The sequence below is a fragment of the Aquarana catesbeiana genome, linkage group LG13, assembly GCF_042186555.1.
Source record: "Aquarana catesbeiana isolate 2022-GZ linkage group LG13, ASM4218655v1, whole genome shotgun sequence".
In the NCBI taxonomy this organism is placed as follows: domain Eukaryota; kingdom Metazoa; phylum Chordata; class Amphibia; order Anura; family Ranidae; genus Aquarana; species Aquarana catesbeiana.
The window spans coordinates 80,315,561-80,332,683 of record NC_133336.1 but is presented as its reverse complement, the minus strand read 5'-3'; the positions used below and the strand labels follow the sequence as shown (position 1 = coordinate 80,332,683).

The window sequence follows — 17,123 nt, the reverse complement described above, 5'->3', positions numbered from 1 at the left end:
AATGTAGCTAAACTAAGACAGAATTGTGCTATAAATCGGGTTACCAGGTAAAAAAAAAAAAAAAAAAATACAACTAATGCAGCCATCACATCTAAGGATCGGTAAGGTGTAATATAGTAAATTTTTGTATTTTGGGTTTTATTTTTAAATGTGTAATTTCTAATTTCTTTCTTTGTTTTACTTAGCTACCATGGTACCATGTGTGTGATACTGTTTTTTTGTTTTTTTAACATACCTTAAATAAACAAAACAAGACGTTTTAGGGCAAAGTCCACCTTGGAGTATATTTTTACACTAAAAACCATGATTCAAGTAATTTTTTTATATTGGTTTATATATTCTGGGAACATGGGCAATAAATACACATTTCTAAATATGAAAATTTGGCTTGATGTTCATACATAGCGACACAAACATTCACCTGAATAATCTTTGTTACAATAGCTAAATGATCACTGGGGCAAGGCAAACTTGTCTTTTTTTTTCTCCCTAAGGATATGAACATGAATGCATAAAGCCTTTAAAATATAGCTCCTGCACACGCACACACGCATACACACTAGAATTTCTATCCATGTAATCAAATTTAAACATAATGTGATGCTGCTATTGTTGAGGATCCTCATCAAATTCTGATATACTGAACCTGGCAGTAAGGGTAAGGTGATTCCAGCCTTCTTACTGAAGGATATCATAAGGGTATTGAAGATGGGATCCAGCATCCAAGGTGCATATGACAATTTCTTACTGATTAACAAGTTTACATTATACTTTATTTTTCTTTCAATAATAAAAAAGTGCAGATTATATGCTGTATTGTCTCCTGGACAGAGCAAGTTTGGTGCCATTTTGTTTAATAAGACGATACAGTCATGGGGGAGACTACAGCTGACAGGTCAAGCATGCACTGGCACAAAAGCCTAAAAGGAGGAAGATTGAATCCATTATAATCTAGCCCTGAGTAGGTACTGCTGGTAATAGGAAGAAAGGGTTATAGATCACCAGGTTTCTTACTGCAGTTAATGCAGACACGGACAGGGTGGTCCCAACCCCGAGAGGGCACTGGTCTTCTATCATTTGAACATTCACCACAAAAACCTTGACCGCAGGCTCTGCAATGGTGTTTAGAGAGTTTGACATTGAATTCCTTTTTGCAGTTGTAGCAATCTGTGATCTCATGGTCCGGAATCCAGTATGTAGGTCTTGCAGCATCTTTCATGAGCCCTAAATTTTCATTAAAAAAAAAAACGTTACAAATAATCTGCACGAGAACTCTAAAATTAAAAACAAATCTCTGGCTTTAAAGCATTTGTTAGTCTTTAACCAAAAAAAAAAAATGTATCCTGCCCCTTTAAAGTATGTTATACAGCACAGTGCTTGTGCTGCGTTTCTTGGCCCTTTCTATCACCTGAAATACCTGGCTGATCCTGTCTGGTTCTACCCTCCACCCCTGTAAACTGACCTATGGTTTATCATGGCTACTGAGCATGGACACCATGGTCAGTTTACATGCCTCCGTCATCCACAGCTCTGTCCGCCTCTTCCCTCCTCCCTCTCTGCTTGTCAGCTAGTGACACCACTCCCCTCTGGCTGCTGAAAATTCTTTAAAATGTTCACACAATCCTCTCTGTTTAATAATGACAGGTGCCCATTGTATGTGCTTTATAAATAAAATGACATTCTATACCTTATTTTAGAGCGCCCCTTGGCACTCATGTGACTGGCTGCCTCTCTCCTCCTCCCCTCTTGATTAACGTCAGTGGGGGATTCTTGGCCCCTCCTGCTGTAGCTATCAGATCGAGAGAGGAGGCCGAGAGGCGCTCTGAAATAAGATATAGAATGGCATTTTATTTATAAAGCACATACAATGGGCACCTGTCATTTAACGGAGAGGATTGTGTGAAAATTTAAAGAATTTTCAGCAGCCAGAGGAAAGTGGTGTCACTAGCTGACAGGCGGGGGGGGAGGGGGGGGAGAGGAGGACAGAGCTGCGGATGATGGAGGCACATAAGCCACCCTGACACCATGGTCAGTTTAACAACCACATTAACTGATTCCTGACCAACTGCCACAGTTATACTGCGGCAGGTTGGCTCCCCTGCGCAAGCTGTCATAGCTATACGTCGGTTCGCGGCGTCGGGATAGCAGGCACGCACCAGCTGCACAGCGGGGGTGCCGATGCTCGTGGCTGATGGTCGCGATGACCGCCGGCCACGAGCGATCGTGAGCAGGACACAGAACAGGGACGAGTGTGTGTAAACACACACTTCCCTGTTCTGACAGGAGTGACAGATTGTGTGTTCCTATTAGCTAGGAATAAGGATGAGTTCCGACATGTTCACACAGCCCACGTGCAGAGCCCGCCAGGAAGTCGGCGCTGCGCTTATCACAGGCAGTGAGACATTTCCCGATCTCTGCACCCACGCATTGGGACAATGTCTCACTGCCAGTGATTAGCGCAGTGCCGACTTCCTGGCAGGCTCTGCACGTGGGCTGTGCAAAGACGTCGGAGCTCATCCTTAGCTAGGAACCACGATCCGTCACTTCCTCTAGTCAGTCCCCTCCCCCTTCAGTTAGAATCACCTCCCAGGGAACACAGTTAACCCCTAGATCGCCTATAATGATAATAAAAATGCTATAAATCTATCCCCTATTTTGTAGACGCTATAACTTTTGCGCAAACCAATAAATATACGCTTATTGCGTTTTTTTTACCAAAAATATGTAGAAGAATACATATTGGCCTAAACTGAGAAAAAAATTATTTTTTTTTTTTTTTTTAAATGGGGATATTTATTATAGCAAAAAGTACAAAATAATGCATTTTTTTCAAAACTGTCGCTCTTTTTTTGCTTATAGCACAAAAAATAAAAACCGCAGAGCCGAACAAACACCACCAAAAGAAAGCTCTATTTATGGGAAAAAAAGGACGTCAATTTTGTTTGGGAGCCACGTCGCACGACCGCACAATTGTCAGTAAAAGCGACGCAGTGCCGAATCGCAAAAAGTGCTCTGGTGAGGAAGGGGGTAAATTCTTCCGGGGCTGAAGTGGTTCAAGTGATTCATTCCAAAATTAAATTGCGAATTAAATGCCCCCTGCAAGAAAAAAAAAAAAAGGAAGAACCACTGACCACAGTGGTAACTCGGAATCCTGAATTTTTAGGTGTCTATTTTTCTTCATCGCCATGCACAGGGAGGGATATTTCCCATCTTCTTGGCAGGGGACACTTTTACTGGCAGTTTGATTTTAGCAACAGAGTCGCCTTAAAGTATGATGAATCTACTTAAAGAATCTACTCTTGCAATCTCCTGTACAGCAGCACTCAGACCCCATTCACACAGGGGCAACACGACTTGCAGGTCGCCTCAGCGAGGCGACCTGCAAACGACTGCCCGGGCGACTTGCAAAACGACTTCTGTATAGAAGTCTATGCAAGTCGCCCCCGAAGTCGTACAGGAACCTTTTTCTAAGTCGGAGCGACTTGCGTCGCTCCCCTTAGAACGGTTCCATAGCACAGAACGGGAGGCGACTTGTCAGGCGACTAGGTCGCCTGACAAGTCGTCCCTGTGTGAATGGGCTCTCAGACTGAAAGAGGGAGGGGCAGTGCTAAAAGCTAGGTAGGTGTTCTGCATGCAAATATCAATTAAATACAAGTGTCACAAGTAAAACTTTTAACCACCTCAATATAGGGCACTTACACCCCCTTCCTGCCCAGACCAATTTTAAGCTTTCAGCGCTCTCACAATTTGAATGACAATTACTAAGTCATGCAACACTGTACCCATATGAAATTTGCATCCTTTTTTTTTTTTTTTTTTTTTTTTTTACACAAATTGAGCTTTCTTTTGGTGGTATTTAATCACTAGTGGGTTTTGAAAAAATATGAAAAAAATGCCCTTTTCTTTGTTTCTGTCATAAAATTTTGCAAATTAGTAATTTTTCTTCATAAATTTTGGCCAAAATGTATACTCCTACATATCTTTGGTAAATTAACCCAAATTAGTGTAAATTATTTGGTCTTTGTGAAAGTTAGAGAGTCTACAAACAATGGTGCCAATCACTGAAAATTGATCACATCTGATCACACCTGATGTACCGAAGGCCTATCTCATTTCTTGAGACACTAACAAGTCAGGAAAGTACAAATACCCCCAAAATGACCCCTTTTAGAAATTAGACATTCCAAGGTATTAAGTAAGTAGCATGGTGAGTTTTTTTAAGTTGTCATTTTTTCCCACAATCCTTTGCACAATGAAGATTTTTTTTTTAACAAAATTGTCATATTAACAGGTTATTTCTCTCACAGAGCACATACATACAACAAATTACACCCCAAAATACATTCTGCTACTCTTCCCGAGTATGGCGATACCACGTGTGAGACTTTTACACAGCCTGGCCACATACAAAGACCCAACATTGAAGTAGCACCTTCAGGCGTTCTAGGAGCATAAATGACGCATCTAATTTCTCAACCACCTATTACACTTTTGAAGGCCCTGGATCACCAGGACAATTGCCCACAAAATGACCCAATTTTGGAAAGCAAACACCCCAATGTATAATCTATGAGGCATAATGAGTCTTTTGAATGGTTAATTTTTTCCAGAAGTTTTTGGAAAATGTGCAAAAAAAATGAAAACTTATTTTTTTTTTATTTATTTTTTTTTTACACAAAGTTGTCAATTTATAAGATATTTCTAACACATAGCATGTATATAGCAAAAATTATACCCCAAAACACATTCTGCTATTCATCTTGAGTATGGCGATACCACATGTGGGACTTTTACACAGCCTGGCCACATACAGAGGCCCAACATTGAAGTAGCACCTTCAGGCCTTCCACGAGCATAAATTACACATCTCATTTCATTCCTACCTATTACACTTTTGAAGGTTCTTGAGCACCAGGACAGAGGAATTACCCACAAAATTACCCCATTTTGGAAAGCAAACACCCCAATGTATATTCTATGAGGCATGGGATGCAGATAGGTACTCTGGTACTCTGATGGGCTGGAGACAGGTACTCGGGTAACTTGATGAGCTGCAGATAGGTACTCGGGTACTCTGATGGCCTGGTGACAGGTACTCGGGTACTCTAATGGCCTGGTGACAGGTACTCTGATGGGCTACAGGTAGGTACTTGGGTACTCTGATGGGCTGGTGACTAGTACTCGGGTACTCTGATAGGTGGTGACAGGTACTCTAAAGGGCAGTGACAGGTACTCAGATGGGTTGTGACAGGTACTCGTGTACTCAGATGAACTGTGACAGGTACTTGGTACTCATATGAACTGTGACAGGTACTCAGGTACTCAGATGAACTGCGACGGGTACTCAGATGGACCGTGACAGGTACTCGGTACTCATATGAACTGTGACAGATACTCGGGTACTCAGATGGACTGTGACAGATACTCGGGTATTCAGATGGACTGTGACAGGTACTTTGATGGGTGGTGACAGGTCCAATTTATTGGGGGGGGAGAAATCAGTGTGATTGGTGCACACTGTAAGCGGTAACGAGATGTTACCAAAATCTCCTTCTCACACACGATCGGTGTGTGAGGAGGAGAACCAAGTAACATCTCATTACCGCTCTGTGTTTACATTTAGTAATCGGCTTTGAAAGGATCACAGCCGATTACGTGGAAAACAGCCGCCGGCCAATGGCTGTTTACTAGCGTCGGTGATGAGCAGTGTTCCCGGGAACGCGCTGCCACCGACGTGCACACACAGCGAGATCGCGCGCATGCGCCGTGCATAGCGGGGAGGTACCATCTGTGATCGGCCGTGACTTCTTCATGGCCGTTCACGTGGTAAACAGCCATGCCCAATGGTTGTTCACCCCCCCTCTGTGACGAGTGGTGTCTCCGTGACACGCCGCCACCGTCAGTACAGGGCTGTGCGCATGCCGTTTAAATGGACGGTTGTCATACGACGCCCGCCCAGAACAAGAACCGCGCCGCCCAGTCGTCATATGCCGGTTTGCAGGCGGCAAGCGGTTAAGACACTCTTAGCAGCGCTCTGTCGGTGAGCGGGAGTTCCCAATGGTGATTATTCAACTATATTCCACCGTGTGAATGAAACAACCAGTCTCTAAGATTAGTGATATCCATGGGCTAGTACTCAGATGTGCTGTGATACCAGTCACCTGCACCACACCGCATGAGTTCCACTCCCTTAAGACTCACTCACCAAAAAGCAGTATAAACAAGCTAATGTTCGTAGTGTCATTCAGAGATTCCTCCAGGGGTAGTACGTGGTACTTGAGACACTTGTATTTAATGGATGTTTAGTGTTTATTGCGGCAGCTTAATTGTTTTAATAACTATAAGGCTTCCTGTCATGTGCGCTTAGTAGAGTGTTTTCATCCATTTTGAGGACCAATTTAGAGAACTGCATGCAAATATGTTGACAAGGAACGTTCTGATATCAGAAGAGCGCAAAGTAAAGCTGTGGCCATACATAAGCAGGATTTTCAAACAAATGTTTGTACAAAAATGCTCATCGGTATATTTGAGGACATGACTAATGTTGTTCAAAAGGTACTTAAAAAATATTTTTTTTTTTTAACATTTAATTTTGAAGTGAAGTGAATGGACTTTCTGGAACAAAAATCATATTCATGGTCACTTTGTTCAGGGGAAAAAAAATGTTCCATTCCGCTCCTTTGAACTCTCTTGTCACTGTGGTCGACAAACACCATCAATTTGACCCCACTAATGATTAGAGAATTAAACACATCCCAAAACTAAAAATTTCAAACAAAATTCTACTAGTGTATGGCCAGCTTATGCTGAGCGATGACCTTTAGCATCTGCTGCTGTTCTTTCACTGTCCAACACAAAGCTAATTTATACTTGTTCATAGATTACATTCATACATTTGGACATTCCAGGAATAAAAACTAGTTTAAAATACCTGAAATGTCCACTTTTTTTGTTTGACCAGCATTAGTCTACTAAAATTCCCCTTACCACTGCTTAAGAGAAGCAAGCATGTTAGGGGTTTGGGACACTATTTTGTTGATACATACAGTTGTGTTAATAAGTTTATATACCCTGGCAGAATGTATGATTTCTTGGCTATTTTTCAGAGAATATGAATGATAAAAAACACAAAAACATTTATTTCACTCATAGTTAGTGTTTGGCTGAAGCCATTTATTATCAATCAACTGTGTTTACTCTTTTTAAATCATAATCACAACAGAAACTACCCAAATGACCCTGATCAAAAGTTTACCCTGGTGATTTTGGCCTGATAACATGCACACAAGTTGACACAAAGGGGTTTGAATGGCTATTAAAGGTAACCAGCCTTACCTGTGATCTGTTTGCTTGTAATTAGTGTGTGTGTATAAAAGGTCATTGAGTTTCTGGACTCCTGACAGACCGTCTTTCACCCAGTGCTGCACTGACGTTTTTGGATTCTGAGTCATGGGGAAAGCAAAAGCATTGTCAAAGGATCTGCGGGAAAAGGTAGTTGAAAAGTATAAAACAGGAAAGGGATATAAAAAGATATCCAAGGAATTGAGAATGCCAATCAGCAGTGTTCAAACTCTAATCAAGAAGTGGAAAATAAGGGGTTCTGTTGAAACCAAACCACGGTCAGGTAGACCAAATAGGATTTCAGCCATAACTGCCAGGAAAATTGTTCGGGATGCAAAGAAAAACCCACAAATAACTTCAGATGAAATACAGGACTCTGTGAAAACATGTGGTGTGGCTATTTCAAGATGCACAATAAGGAGGCACTTGAAGAAAGATGAGCTGCATGGTCGAGTCGCCAGAAGAAAGCCATTACTACGCAAATGCCAGAAAGTATCCTACTTACAATACACCAAACAGCACAGAGACAAGCCTCAAACCTTCTGGTACAAAGTCATTTGGAGTGATGAGACCAAAATTTAGTTTTTTGGCCACAACCATAAACACTACATTTGGAGAGCAGCCAACAAGGCCTATGATGAAAGGTACACCATTCCTACTGTGGAACACAGAGGTGGATCGCTGATGTTTTGGGGATGTGTCAAAATTGATGGCAAGATGAATGCAGTATGTTATCAAAAAATACTGGAGGAACATTTGCATTCATCAGCCAGGAAGCTGCGCATGGGACGTACTTGGACATTCCAACATGACAATGATCCCAAAACACAAGGCCAAGTCGACCTTTAATTGGCTACAGCAGAATAAAGTGAAGGTTCTGGAGTGGCCATCTCAGTCTTCTGACCTCAATATCATGGAGCCACTCTGAGGAGATCTCAAACGTGCAGTTCATGCAAGATATCCCAAGAATTTACAGGAACTGGAGGCTTTTTGCCAAGAGGAATGGGCAGCTTTACCATCTAAGAAGATAAAGAGCCTCATCCATAAATACCACAAAAGACTTCAAGCTGTCATTGATGTTAAAGGGGGCAATACACGGTATTAAGAACTGGGGTATTAAACTTTTGATCAGGGTCATTTGGGTAGTTTCTGTTGTGATGATGATTTAAAAAGAGTAAACACAGTTGATTGATAATAAATGGCTTCAGCCAAACACTAACCATGAGTGAAAAAAAAGTTTGTTTTTATCATTCATATTCTCTGAAAAATGGCGAAGAAATCAAATTCTTATGTAAACTTAAGAGCACAACTGTATAAGATTGGGAATTCCAAAAAACAAACAGGTCATTACATACATTTTCTAGATACACTGGGGTTGATTTACTAAAACTGGAGCGTGCAAAATCTAGTGCAGTTCTGCATAGAAACCAATTAGCTTCCAGGGTTTTTTTTTTTGTCATAGTTTAATTGAACAAGCTGAAGTTAGAAGCTGATTGACTACCATGCACAGCCACACCAGATCCAGATCTTGCACTCTCCAGTTTTAGTACATCATCCCCACTGTTCAATGTAGTGCCACTCAGCAGCCAACAAAATGTTAATTCCTATTTACTTGATTGGGTATCACACTGTTGTACACTAGTGTTTTCCAGGGACAGTCCACATTTTCCAGACTTCCCGGCAGCTACACAATCGATGAAAAGGAAGCTCCATAATTTTTTTTATCTGTGTATGAAGGTATCTGGGAAATAAAATGACATGTCCTTGACAGTTGTCCCTGACAAATGGTGTGAGTACATTTTCTGTACAGAGTAAGTGTGGGGATAAAAGAAAATATGAAGTATGAAAAAATATATGTTTTCAATTAAAAACCCAAAAAGAAAAATGTAATATATTGCAGATTACTAGTCCTCACATGTGGTGGTTATACTAGTTTTTTTTTTTTAACCTGGTAATCCTGTGAATATCAAAAATTTCCCGTGCCTGTGTGGCTACACTTCACCGCTGAACTTCAAACATGTCTGTCGTTTGTTAATCACTTGACCTCCAGAAGGTTTTACCCTGTTCGTGACCGGGTATTTTTTGCTATTCAGTACTGTGCTACTTTAGCTAGAAATTGCTTGGTCATGTAACACTATACGCAAAAGAAATTTATATGTATTTATATATTTTTTTCACACAAATAGAGCTTTCTTTTGGCAGTATTTATTCACTACAAGTTTTTTTTATTTTTTGCTATATAAACGGAAAATAAAAAACAACAAAATTTTGAAAAAATAGGATTTTTTAAAACAGCTTACCTGTAAAATCCTTTTCTTTCGATGGACATCACGGGACACAGAGCCTCAGTAATTACTGATGAGTTATATAGGTATCACTAGGTGATTGGACACTGGTCACACCCTAATCAGGAAGTTCAACCCCCTATATAATCCCTCCCCTTGCAGGGATACCTCAGTTTTGTAGCCAAGCAATATAGTATATTAGAAGAGGGGCGGGACCTCTGTGTCCCGTGATGTCCATCGAAAGAAAAGGATTTTACAGGTAAGCGGTTTTAAAAAATCCTATTTTCTTTCTCGAACATCACGGGACACATAGCCTCAGTAATTACTGATGGGATGTCCCAGAGCAATGCTACCTGAGGGGAGGGGAACCACAACCAAGTAGGGTGCAATCAGACCTGAGGACCCAGTACCGCTGCCTGCAGCACACTACGCCCAAAGGCGATATCCTCATGCCTTCTCATATCCACCTGATAAAATCTGGTGAATGTATGAACTGAAGACCAGGTTGCGGTCTTGCAAATTTGAGCCCTAGAGGCCCAGTGATGCACTGCCCAAGAAGCACTAATAGCCCTTGTGGAATGTGCCCTGATCTGAAACGGAGTAATCTTCTGCTTCAAACTGTAAGCTTGAATGATTAATTGTCGAATCCATTTAGAAATGGTAGCTCTTGATGCTGCTTGTCCTCTACTGGGACCTTCTGGCAGCCCAAACAAAACATCCGTTTTGCAAATCTGAGCAGTTGCTTCCAGATAGGCCTTGACTGCTCTTACTACATCCAAAGAATGTAGTGACCTTTCTTCCGGAGAACAGGGATCTGGAAAAAGGAAGGCAGAACAATGCCTTGGTTTAGATGAAAATCTGAAACCACCTTTGGTAAAAAAAAAAAAACTAGGATGAGGGCGTAGTACCACTCTATCCTTGTGAACAATCAAATAAGGCTCTTTACAGGAAAGAGCTGCTAATTCTGATAGTCTTCTAGCAGAAGAGATGGCTACCAGAAAAATTTACTTCCTTGTCAGCAAGACCAAAGGAATCTGACGTATTATTTCAAAAGGCTGTTTCTGTAACACAGACAGAACCAAGTTCAAATCCCAGGGGTTTAGGGGCGTCTTAACCGGAGGATTAAGCCGCGTCACCCCCTGCATAAAGCTTCGGGCCAAGAATGCGAAGCAAGTGGCCGTTGAAATAATACTGATAAAACCGAGACCTGGCCCTTGATGGTACTCAAGGCCAGCTTCATCTCTAATCCCAATTGTAGAAAATCACATATTTTCTGGGATGCCAACCCCTGGATTCACACCAGGATATATAAGCTTTCCAGATTCTCTGATAAATCATTCTGGAAGCTGGCTTCCTTGCATTGATCAAGGTGGATACCACAGGACCTGAAAGTCCACGATTCTTCAGAACGGGGGTCTTAATAGCCAAACCGTCAAATTCAGCATTTGTAAGGCAGGATGGAACACTGGACCTTGAGATAACAGGTCTGGGCGTACCGGTAGGGTCCACGGGGAACCCACCGTCATCCTTACTATTTCTGCATACCAAGTCCTTCTGGGCCAATTTTGTGGGGCCACCAGAAGTACAGACTTCCTTTGCAGCCTGATCCTGCGAAGGAGTCGTGGCAATAGCAGAATAGGCGGGAATGCATAAATCAGTGAGAACCGATGCCACGGAATCACCACGCATCCGTCCCGTATGCAAGAGGATCCCTCGTCCTTGCCACAAATCTGTCTATCTTTTTGTTGAATCGGGATGCAATGAGATCTACATCTGGGACCCCCCATCTTTGGCATATGCCCAAAAGACGTCGGGATGCAGAGACCATTCCCTTGGGAGTAACTGCTGGCGATAGTTCGTCTGCATGGCACCTGCATCTCTGCCCAGGCTAAGATCTGGATCACCTCCTTTTGAGCAGCTCGGCTCCAGGTGCCTCCCTGATGATTGACATAAGCCACTGCTGTGGCATTGTCGGACTGGATCCTGACCGGACAACCCTGTAGCCTGATAGTCCAGGCTTTTAGGGCTAGATATATCGCCCGGATCTCCAGAATGTTGATGGGTAAGGTCCACTCTGTCTTGGACCATATCCCCTGAACCGCAGACTGTTCCAGAACTGCTCCCCAACCTGACAGACTGGCATCTGTTGTTACCACCGTCCAGGTAACCGTTAGAAAGGATTTCCCCTTCTGCAGGTTTTCGGGTATGAGCCACCAATTGAGGCTCTGACGCACCGCATGCGACAGGTGCATCGGAAAGTCTAATGCCTGAACCTTCTTATTCCAGGCCGACAGAATACTGTGTTGCAGTAGTCTCGAATGGAACAGAGCATAGGAAACTGCTTCGAATGAAGACCCCATCTTTCCTAGCAGCCTCACACAAAGGCAGACAGAAGGCCCCTTCTTGGTCCTGACTGTCAGAATCAGCTCCCTTAAAGCAGATATCTTTGCCTGAGGAAGAAACACTTTCCCCTGGCTTGTATCTATGATCAGACCTAAATACTCCAGTCTTCTTACTGGGTTTAGGAAAGATTTTTCTGGGTTGAGAATCCAACCTAGATGTTCCAGATACTTGACCGTGGTCCTCAAGTTCCCGTTCAAGGAAGCTACCGACCGGTCTATCAAGAAAAGGTCGTCTAGGTATGCTATGACAGTCATACCCTGAGCCTTTAATCTGGCCAGAGGAGGAGCCACGATCCTTGTGAACACTCGAGGTGCAGTGGCTATCCCGAAGGGCAGAGCCACAAACTGGAAATGGTGCCCTCCTACTTCGAAGCGCAGAAACTTCTAATGAGTAGGAAAAATGGGCACCTGTAGATATGCATCTCTGATGTTAATCGATGCCAATAATTCTCCTCCCTGCAGGATGGAGACTATTGTCCGAATTGATTCCCTGCGGAAGGACTGAATCCTTAAGAATCGATTCAGATGTCTTAAATCCAGAATTGGTCTGACATCCCCATTTGGTTTTTGGACCGGAAAAAGGTTGGAATAGAAACCCAATCCTTGATCATTTGTGGGAACCACCCTGATGACCTCTTGCGACAAAAGTCACCCTGACGCTAGAAGGAGAAACTGCTTCTTCTCTGGGTCTCTGGGAACACTTGATCTGAGGAAACGAGGAGAGGGAAATTCTTGGAAATCCAGCCTGTACCCTAAGGTTACCGTGGAGATTACCCATCTGTCCTGGAAGTCCTCCTGCCAGAGCTTTGAGAACTGTAGCAGTCTTCCCCTCACTCGAGCGAGCGGGGGCGCCCCTTCATGAAGAGGTCTCAGTGTCTTGTCTAGAAGACTTCTTCCCCCAGGACTTCTTTTGTCCCTGGGGTTGACTCTTGTTTGTAGCCCCAGACGGAGGAGGCCATCGTAACTGCCTGGAGGCTGAAGCCCCTGGCGCTGGGGAGAGTCCGTTTGAAAGAGGGACGTTTACTCTTCTTCTTTAACAGGTAAGAGAGTACTTGTGCCACAGGAGATTCTCTTGATATAGTTATCTGAGTCTTCTCCAAACAACCTTTTACCACGAAAAGGAAACCCAGCCAGCAGCTTCTTACATGGTGCTTCGGCTGACCAATTTTTCAACCATAGGATTCTATGTATCTGCACCAACCCCAGTGAAAGACGGGGGGTTTGCCTGATAGAATCTCTGATGGCGTCAACAACCTAACATAAGGCCACTGGAAGGTTAGCAAACCCTGGGCCTGTTGTTCAGGTAATACTTTGATGACCTGCTTAACATGGTCTCTTAACCACTTAAGGACCGCCTAACGCCGATTTACGTCGGCAAGGCGGCACGGGCAGGCAAAATCACGTACATGTACGTGATTTGCCTCTAGCGGGTGGGGGGTCCGATCGGACCCCCCCCCGGTGCCCGAAGCGGTCCCGTTCTGTTCCCCGGCGATCCGAGATGAGGGGGAGGCCATCCGTTCGTGGCCCCCCCCTCGCGATCGCCGCCGGCCAATGGGAACACTCCTTTGCTGCTGTATGCTAAACAGCAGCAAAGGAAATGATGTCATCTCCCCTCGGCTCGGTAGTTTCCGTTCCAGCGCCGAGGGGAGAAGACATCAATGTGAGTGCACAACACACTACACACACAGTAGAACATGCCAGGCACACAAAACACCCCGATCCCCCCCTGATCGCCCCCCGATCCCCCCCCAATCATCCCCCCCCCCCTGTCACAAACTGACACCAGCAGGTTTTTTTTTTTTTTTTTTCTGATTACTGTATTGGTGTCAGTTTGTGACAGTTACAGTGTTGGGACAGTGAGTATTACCCCCCTTTAGGTCTAGGGTACCCCCCTAACCCCCCCTAATAAAGTTTTAACCCCTTGATCACCCCCTGTCACCAGTGTCGCTAAGCGATCATTTTTCTGATCGCTGTATTAGTGTCGCTGGTGACGCTAGTTAGTGAGGTAAATATTTAGGTTCGCCGTCAGCGTTTTATAGTGACAGGGACCCCCATATACTATCTAATAAATGTTTTAACCCCTTGATTGCCCCCTAGTTAACCCTTTCACCACTGATCACCGTATAACCGTTACGGGTAACGCAGGTTAGTTCGTTTATTTTTTATAGTGTCAGGGCACCCGCCGTTTATTACCTAATAAAGGTTTAGCCCCCTGATCGCCCGGCGGTGATATGCGTCGCCCCAGGCAGCGTCAGATTAGCGCCAGTACCGCTAACACCCACGCACGCAGCATGCGCCTCCCTTAGTGGTATAGTATCTGATCGGATCAATATCTGATCCGATCAGATCTATACTAGCGTCCCCAGCAGTTTAGGGTTCCCAAAAACACAGTGTTAGCGGGATCAGCCCAGATACCCGCTAGCACCTGCGTTTTGCCCCTCCGCCCAGCCCACCCAAGTGCAGTATCGATCGATCACTGTCACTTACAAAACACTAAACGCATAACTGCAGCGTTCGCAGAGTCAGGCCTGATCCCTGCGATCGCTAACAGTTTTTTTGGTAGCATTTTGGTGAACTGGCAAGCAAGCACCAGGCAGCGTCAGGTTAGCGCCAGTACCGCTAACACCCACGCACGCACCGTACACCTCCCTTAGTGGTATAGTATCTGATCGGATCAATATCTGATCCGATCAGATCTATACTAGCGTCCCCAGCAGTTTAGGGTTCCCAAAAACGCAGTGTTAGCGGGATCAGCCCAGATACCTGCTAGCACCTGCGTTGTGCCCCTCCGCCCGGCCCAGCCCAGCCCACCCAAGTGCAGTATCGATCGATCACTGACACTTACAAGGCACTAAACGCATAACTGCAGCGTTCGCAGAGTCAGGCCTGATCCCTGCGATCGCTAACAGTTTTTTTGGTAGCATTTTGGTGAACTAGCAAGCACCGGCCCCAGGCAGCGTCAGGTTAGCGCCAGTACCGCTAACACCCACGCACGCAGCATACGCCTCCTTTAGTGGTATAGTATCTGAACGGATCAATATCTGATCCGATCAGATCTATACTAGCGTCCCCAGCAGTTTAGGGTTCCCAAAAACGCAGTGTTAGCGGGATTAACCCAGATACCTGCTAGCACCTGCGTTTTGCCCCTCCGCCCGGCCCAGTCCAGCCCACCCAAGTGCAGTATCGATCGATCACTGACACTTACAAAACACTAAACGCATAACTGCAGCGTTCGCAGAGTCAGGCCTGATCCCTGCGATCGCTAACAGTTTTTTTGGAAGCTTTTTATTGAACTGGCAAGCACCAGCGGCCTAGTATACCCCGGTCGTAGTCAAACCAGCGCTGCAGTAACACTTGGTGACGTGGCGAGTCCCATAAGTGCAGTTCAAGCTGGTGAGGTGGCAAGCACAAGTAGTGTCCCGCTGCCACCAAGAAGACAAACACAGGCCCGTCGTGCCCATAGTGCCCTTCCTGCTGCATTCGCCAATCCTAATTGGGAACCCACCACTTCTGCAGCGCCCGTACTTCCCCCATTCACATCCCCAACCAAATGCAGTCGGCTGCATGAGAGGCATTTTTATGTGCTCCCGAGTACCCCTACCCAACGAACCCCCCCAAAAAGATGTTGTGTCTGCAGCAAACGCGGATATAGGCGTGACACCCGCTATTATTGTCCCTCCTGTCCTGACAATCCTGGTCTTTGCATTGGTGAATGTTTTGAACGCTACCATACACTAGTTGAGTATTAGCGTAGGGTACAGCATTGCACAGACTAGGCACACTTTCACAGGGTCTCTCCAGATGACATCGCATTTTGAGAGACCCGAACCTGGAACCGGTTACAGTTATAAAAGTTAGTTACAAAAAAAGTGTAAAAAAAAAAAAAATATATATATAAAATAAAAAAAAATAGTTGTCGTTTTATTGTTCTCTCTCTCTATTCTCTCTCTCTATTGTTCTGCTCTTTTTTTACTGTATTCTATTCTGCAGTGTTTTATTGTTATTGTTATTGTTATTGTTATTATGTTTTATCATGTTTGTTTTTCAGGTATGTAATTATTTATACTTTACTGTTTACTGTGCTTTATTGTTAACCATTTTTTTGTCTTCAGGTACGCCATTCACAACTTTGAGTGGTTATACCAGAATGATGCCTGCAGGTTTAGGTATCATCTTGGTATCATTCTTTTCAGCCAGCGGTCGGCTTTCATGTAAAAGCAATCCTAGCGGCTAATTAGCCTCTAGACTGCCTTTACAAGCCGTGGGAGGGAATGCCCCCCCCCCCCACCGTCTTCCGTGTTTTTCTCTGGCTCTCCTGTCTCAACAGGGAACCTGAGAATGCAGCCGGTGATTCAGCCAGCTGACCATAGAGCTGATCAGAGACAAGAGTGGCTCCAAACATCTCTATGGCCTAAGAAACCGGAAGCTACGAGCATTTTATGACTTAGATTTCGCCGGATGTAAATAGCGCCATTGGGAAATTGGGGAAGCATTTTATCACACCGATCTTGGTGTGGTCAGATGCTTTGAGGGCAGAGGAGAGATCTAGGGTCTAATAGACCCCAATTTTTTCAAAAAAGAGTACCTGTCACTACCTATTGCTATCATAGGGGATATTTACATTCCCCGAGATAACAATAAAAATGATTTAAAAAAAAAAAAAATGAAAGGAACAGTTTAAAAATAAGATAAAAAAGCAAAAAAATAATAAAGAAAAAAAAAAAAAAAAAAAAAAAAAAAAGCACCCCTGTCGCCCCCTGCTCTTGCGCTAAGGCGAACGCAAGCGGCGGTCTGTCGTCAAACGTAAACAGCAATTGCACCATGCATGTGAGGTATCGCCGCGAAGGTCAGATCGAGGGCAGTAATTTTTGCAGTAGACCTCCTCTGCAAATCTAAAGTGGTAACCTGTAAAGGCTTTTAAAAATGTATTTATTTTGTTGCCACTGCACGTTTGTGCGCAATTGTAAAGCATGTCATGTTTGGTATCCATGTACTCGGTCTAAGATCATCTTTTTTATTTCATCAAACATTTGGGCAATATAGTGTGTTTTAGTGCATTAAAATTTAAAAAAGTGTGTTTTTTCCCCAAAAAATG

The 17,123-nt window shown here is 44.0% G+C and overlaps 1 protein-coding gene across 2 annotated transcripts in view; it reads right to left on the bottom strand.

The window, feature by feature from the left end:
- Nucleotides 1-211: 211 nt before the first annotated feature.
- Nucleotides 212-17,123, bottom strand: part of ZFYVE1 (zinc finger FYVE-type containing 1) — an 82,867-nt gene continuing 65,955 nt past the window's right edge. For both annotated transcript variants that reach the window (XM_073609295.1, XM_073609294.1), the window contains exon 11: nt 212-1,224. In XM_073609295.1, the coding sequence (XP_073465396.1) occupies nt 992-1,224 (233 nt within the window). In that variant the 3' untranslated portion in view covers nt 212-991. The remainder of the gene's footprint in view (nt 1,225-17,123) is intronic.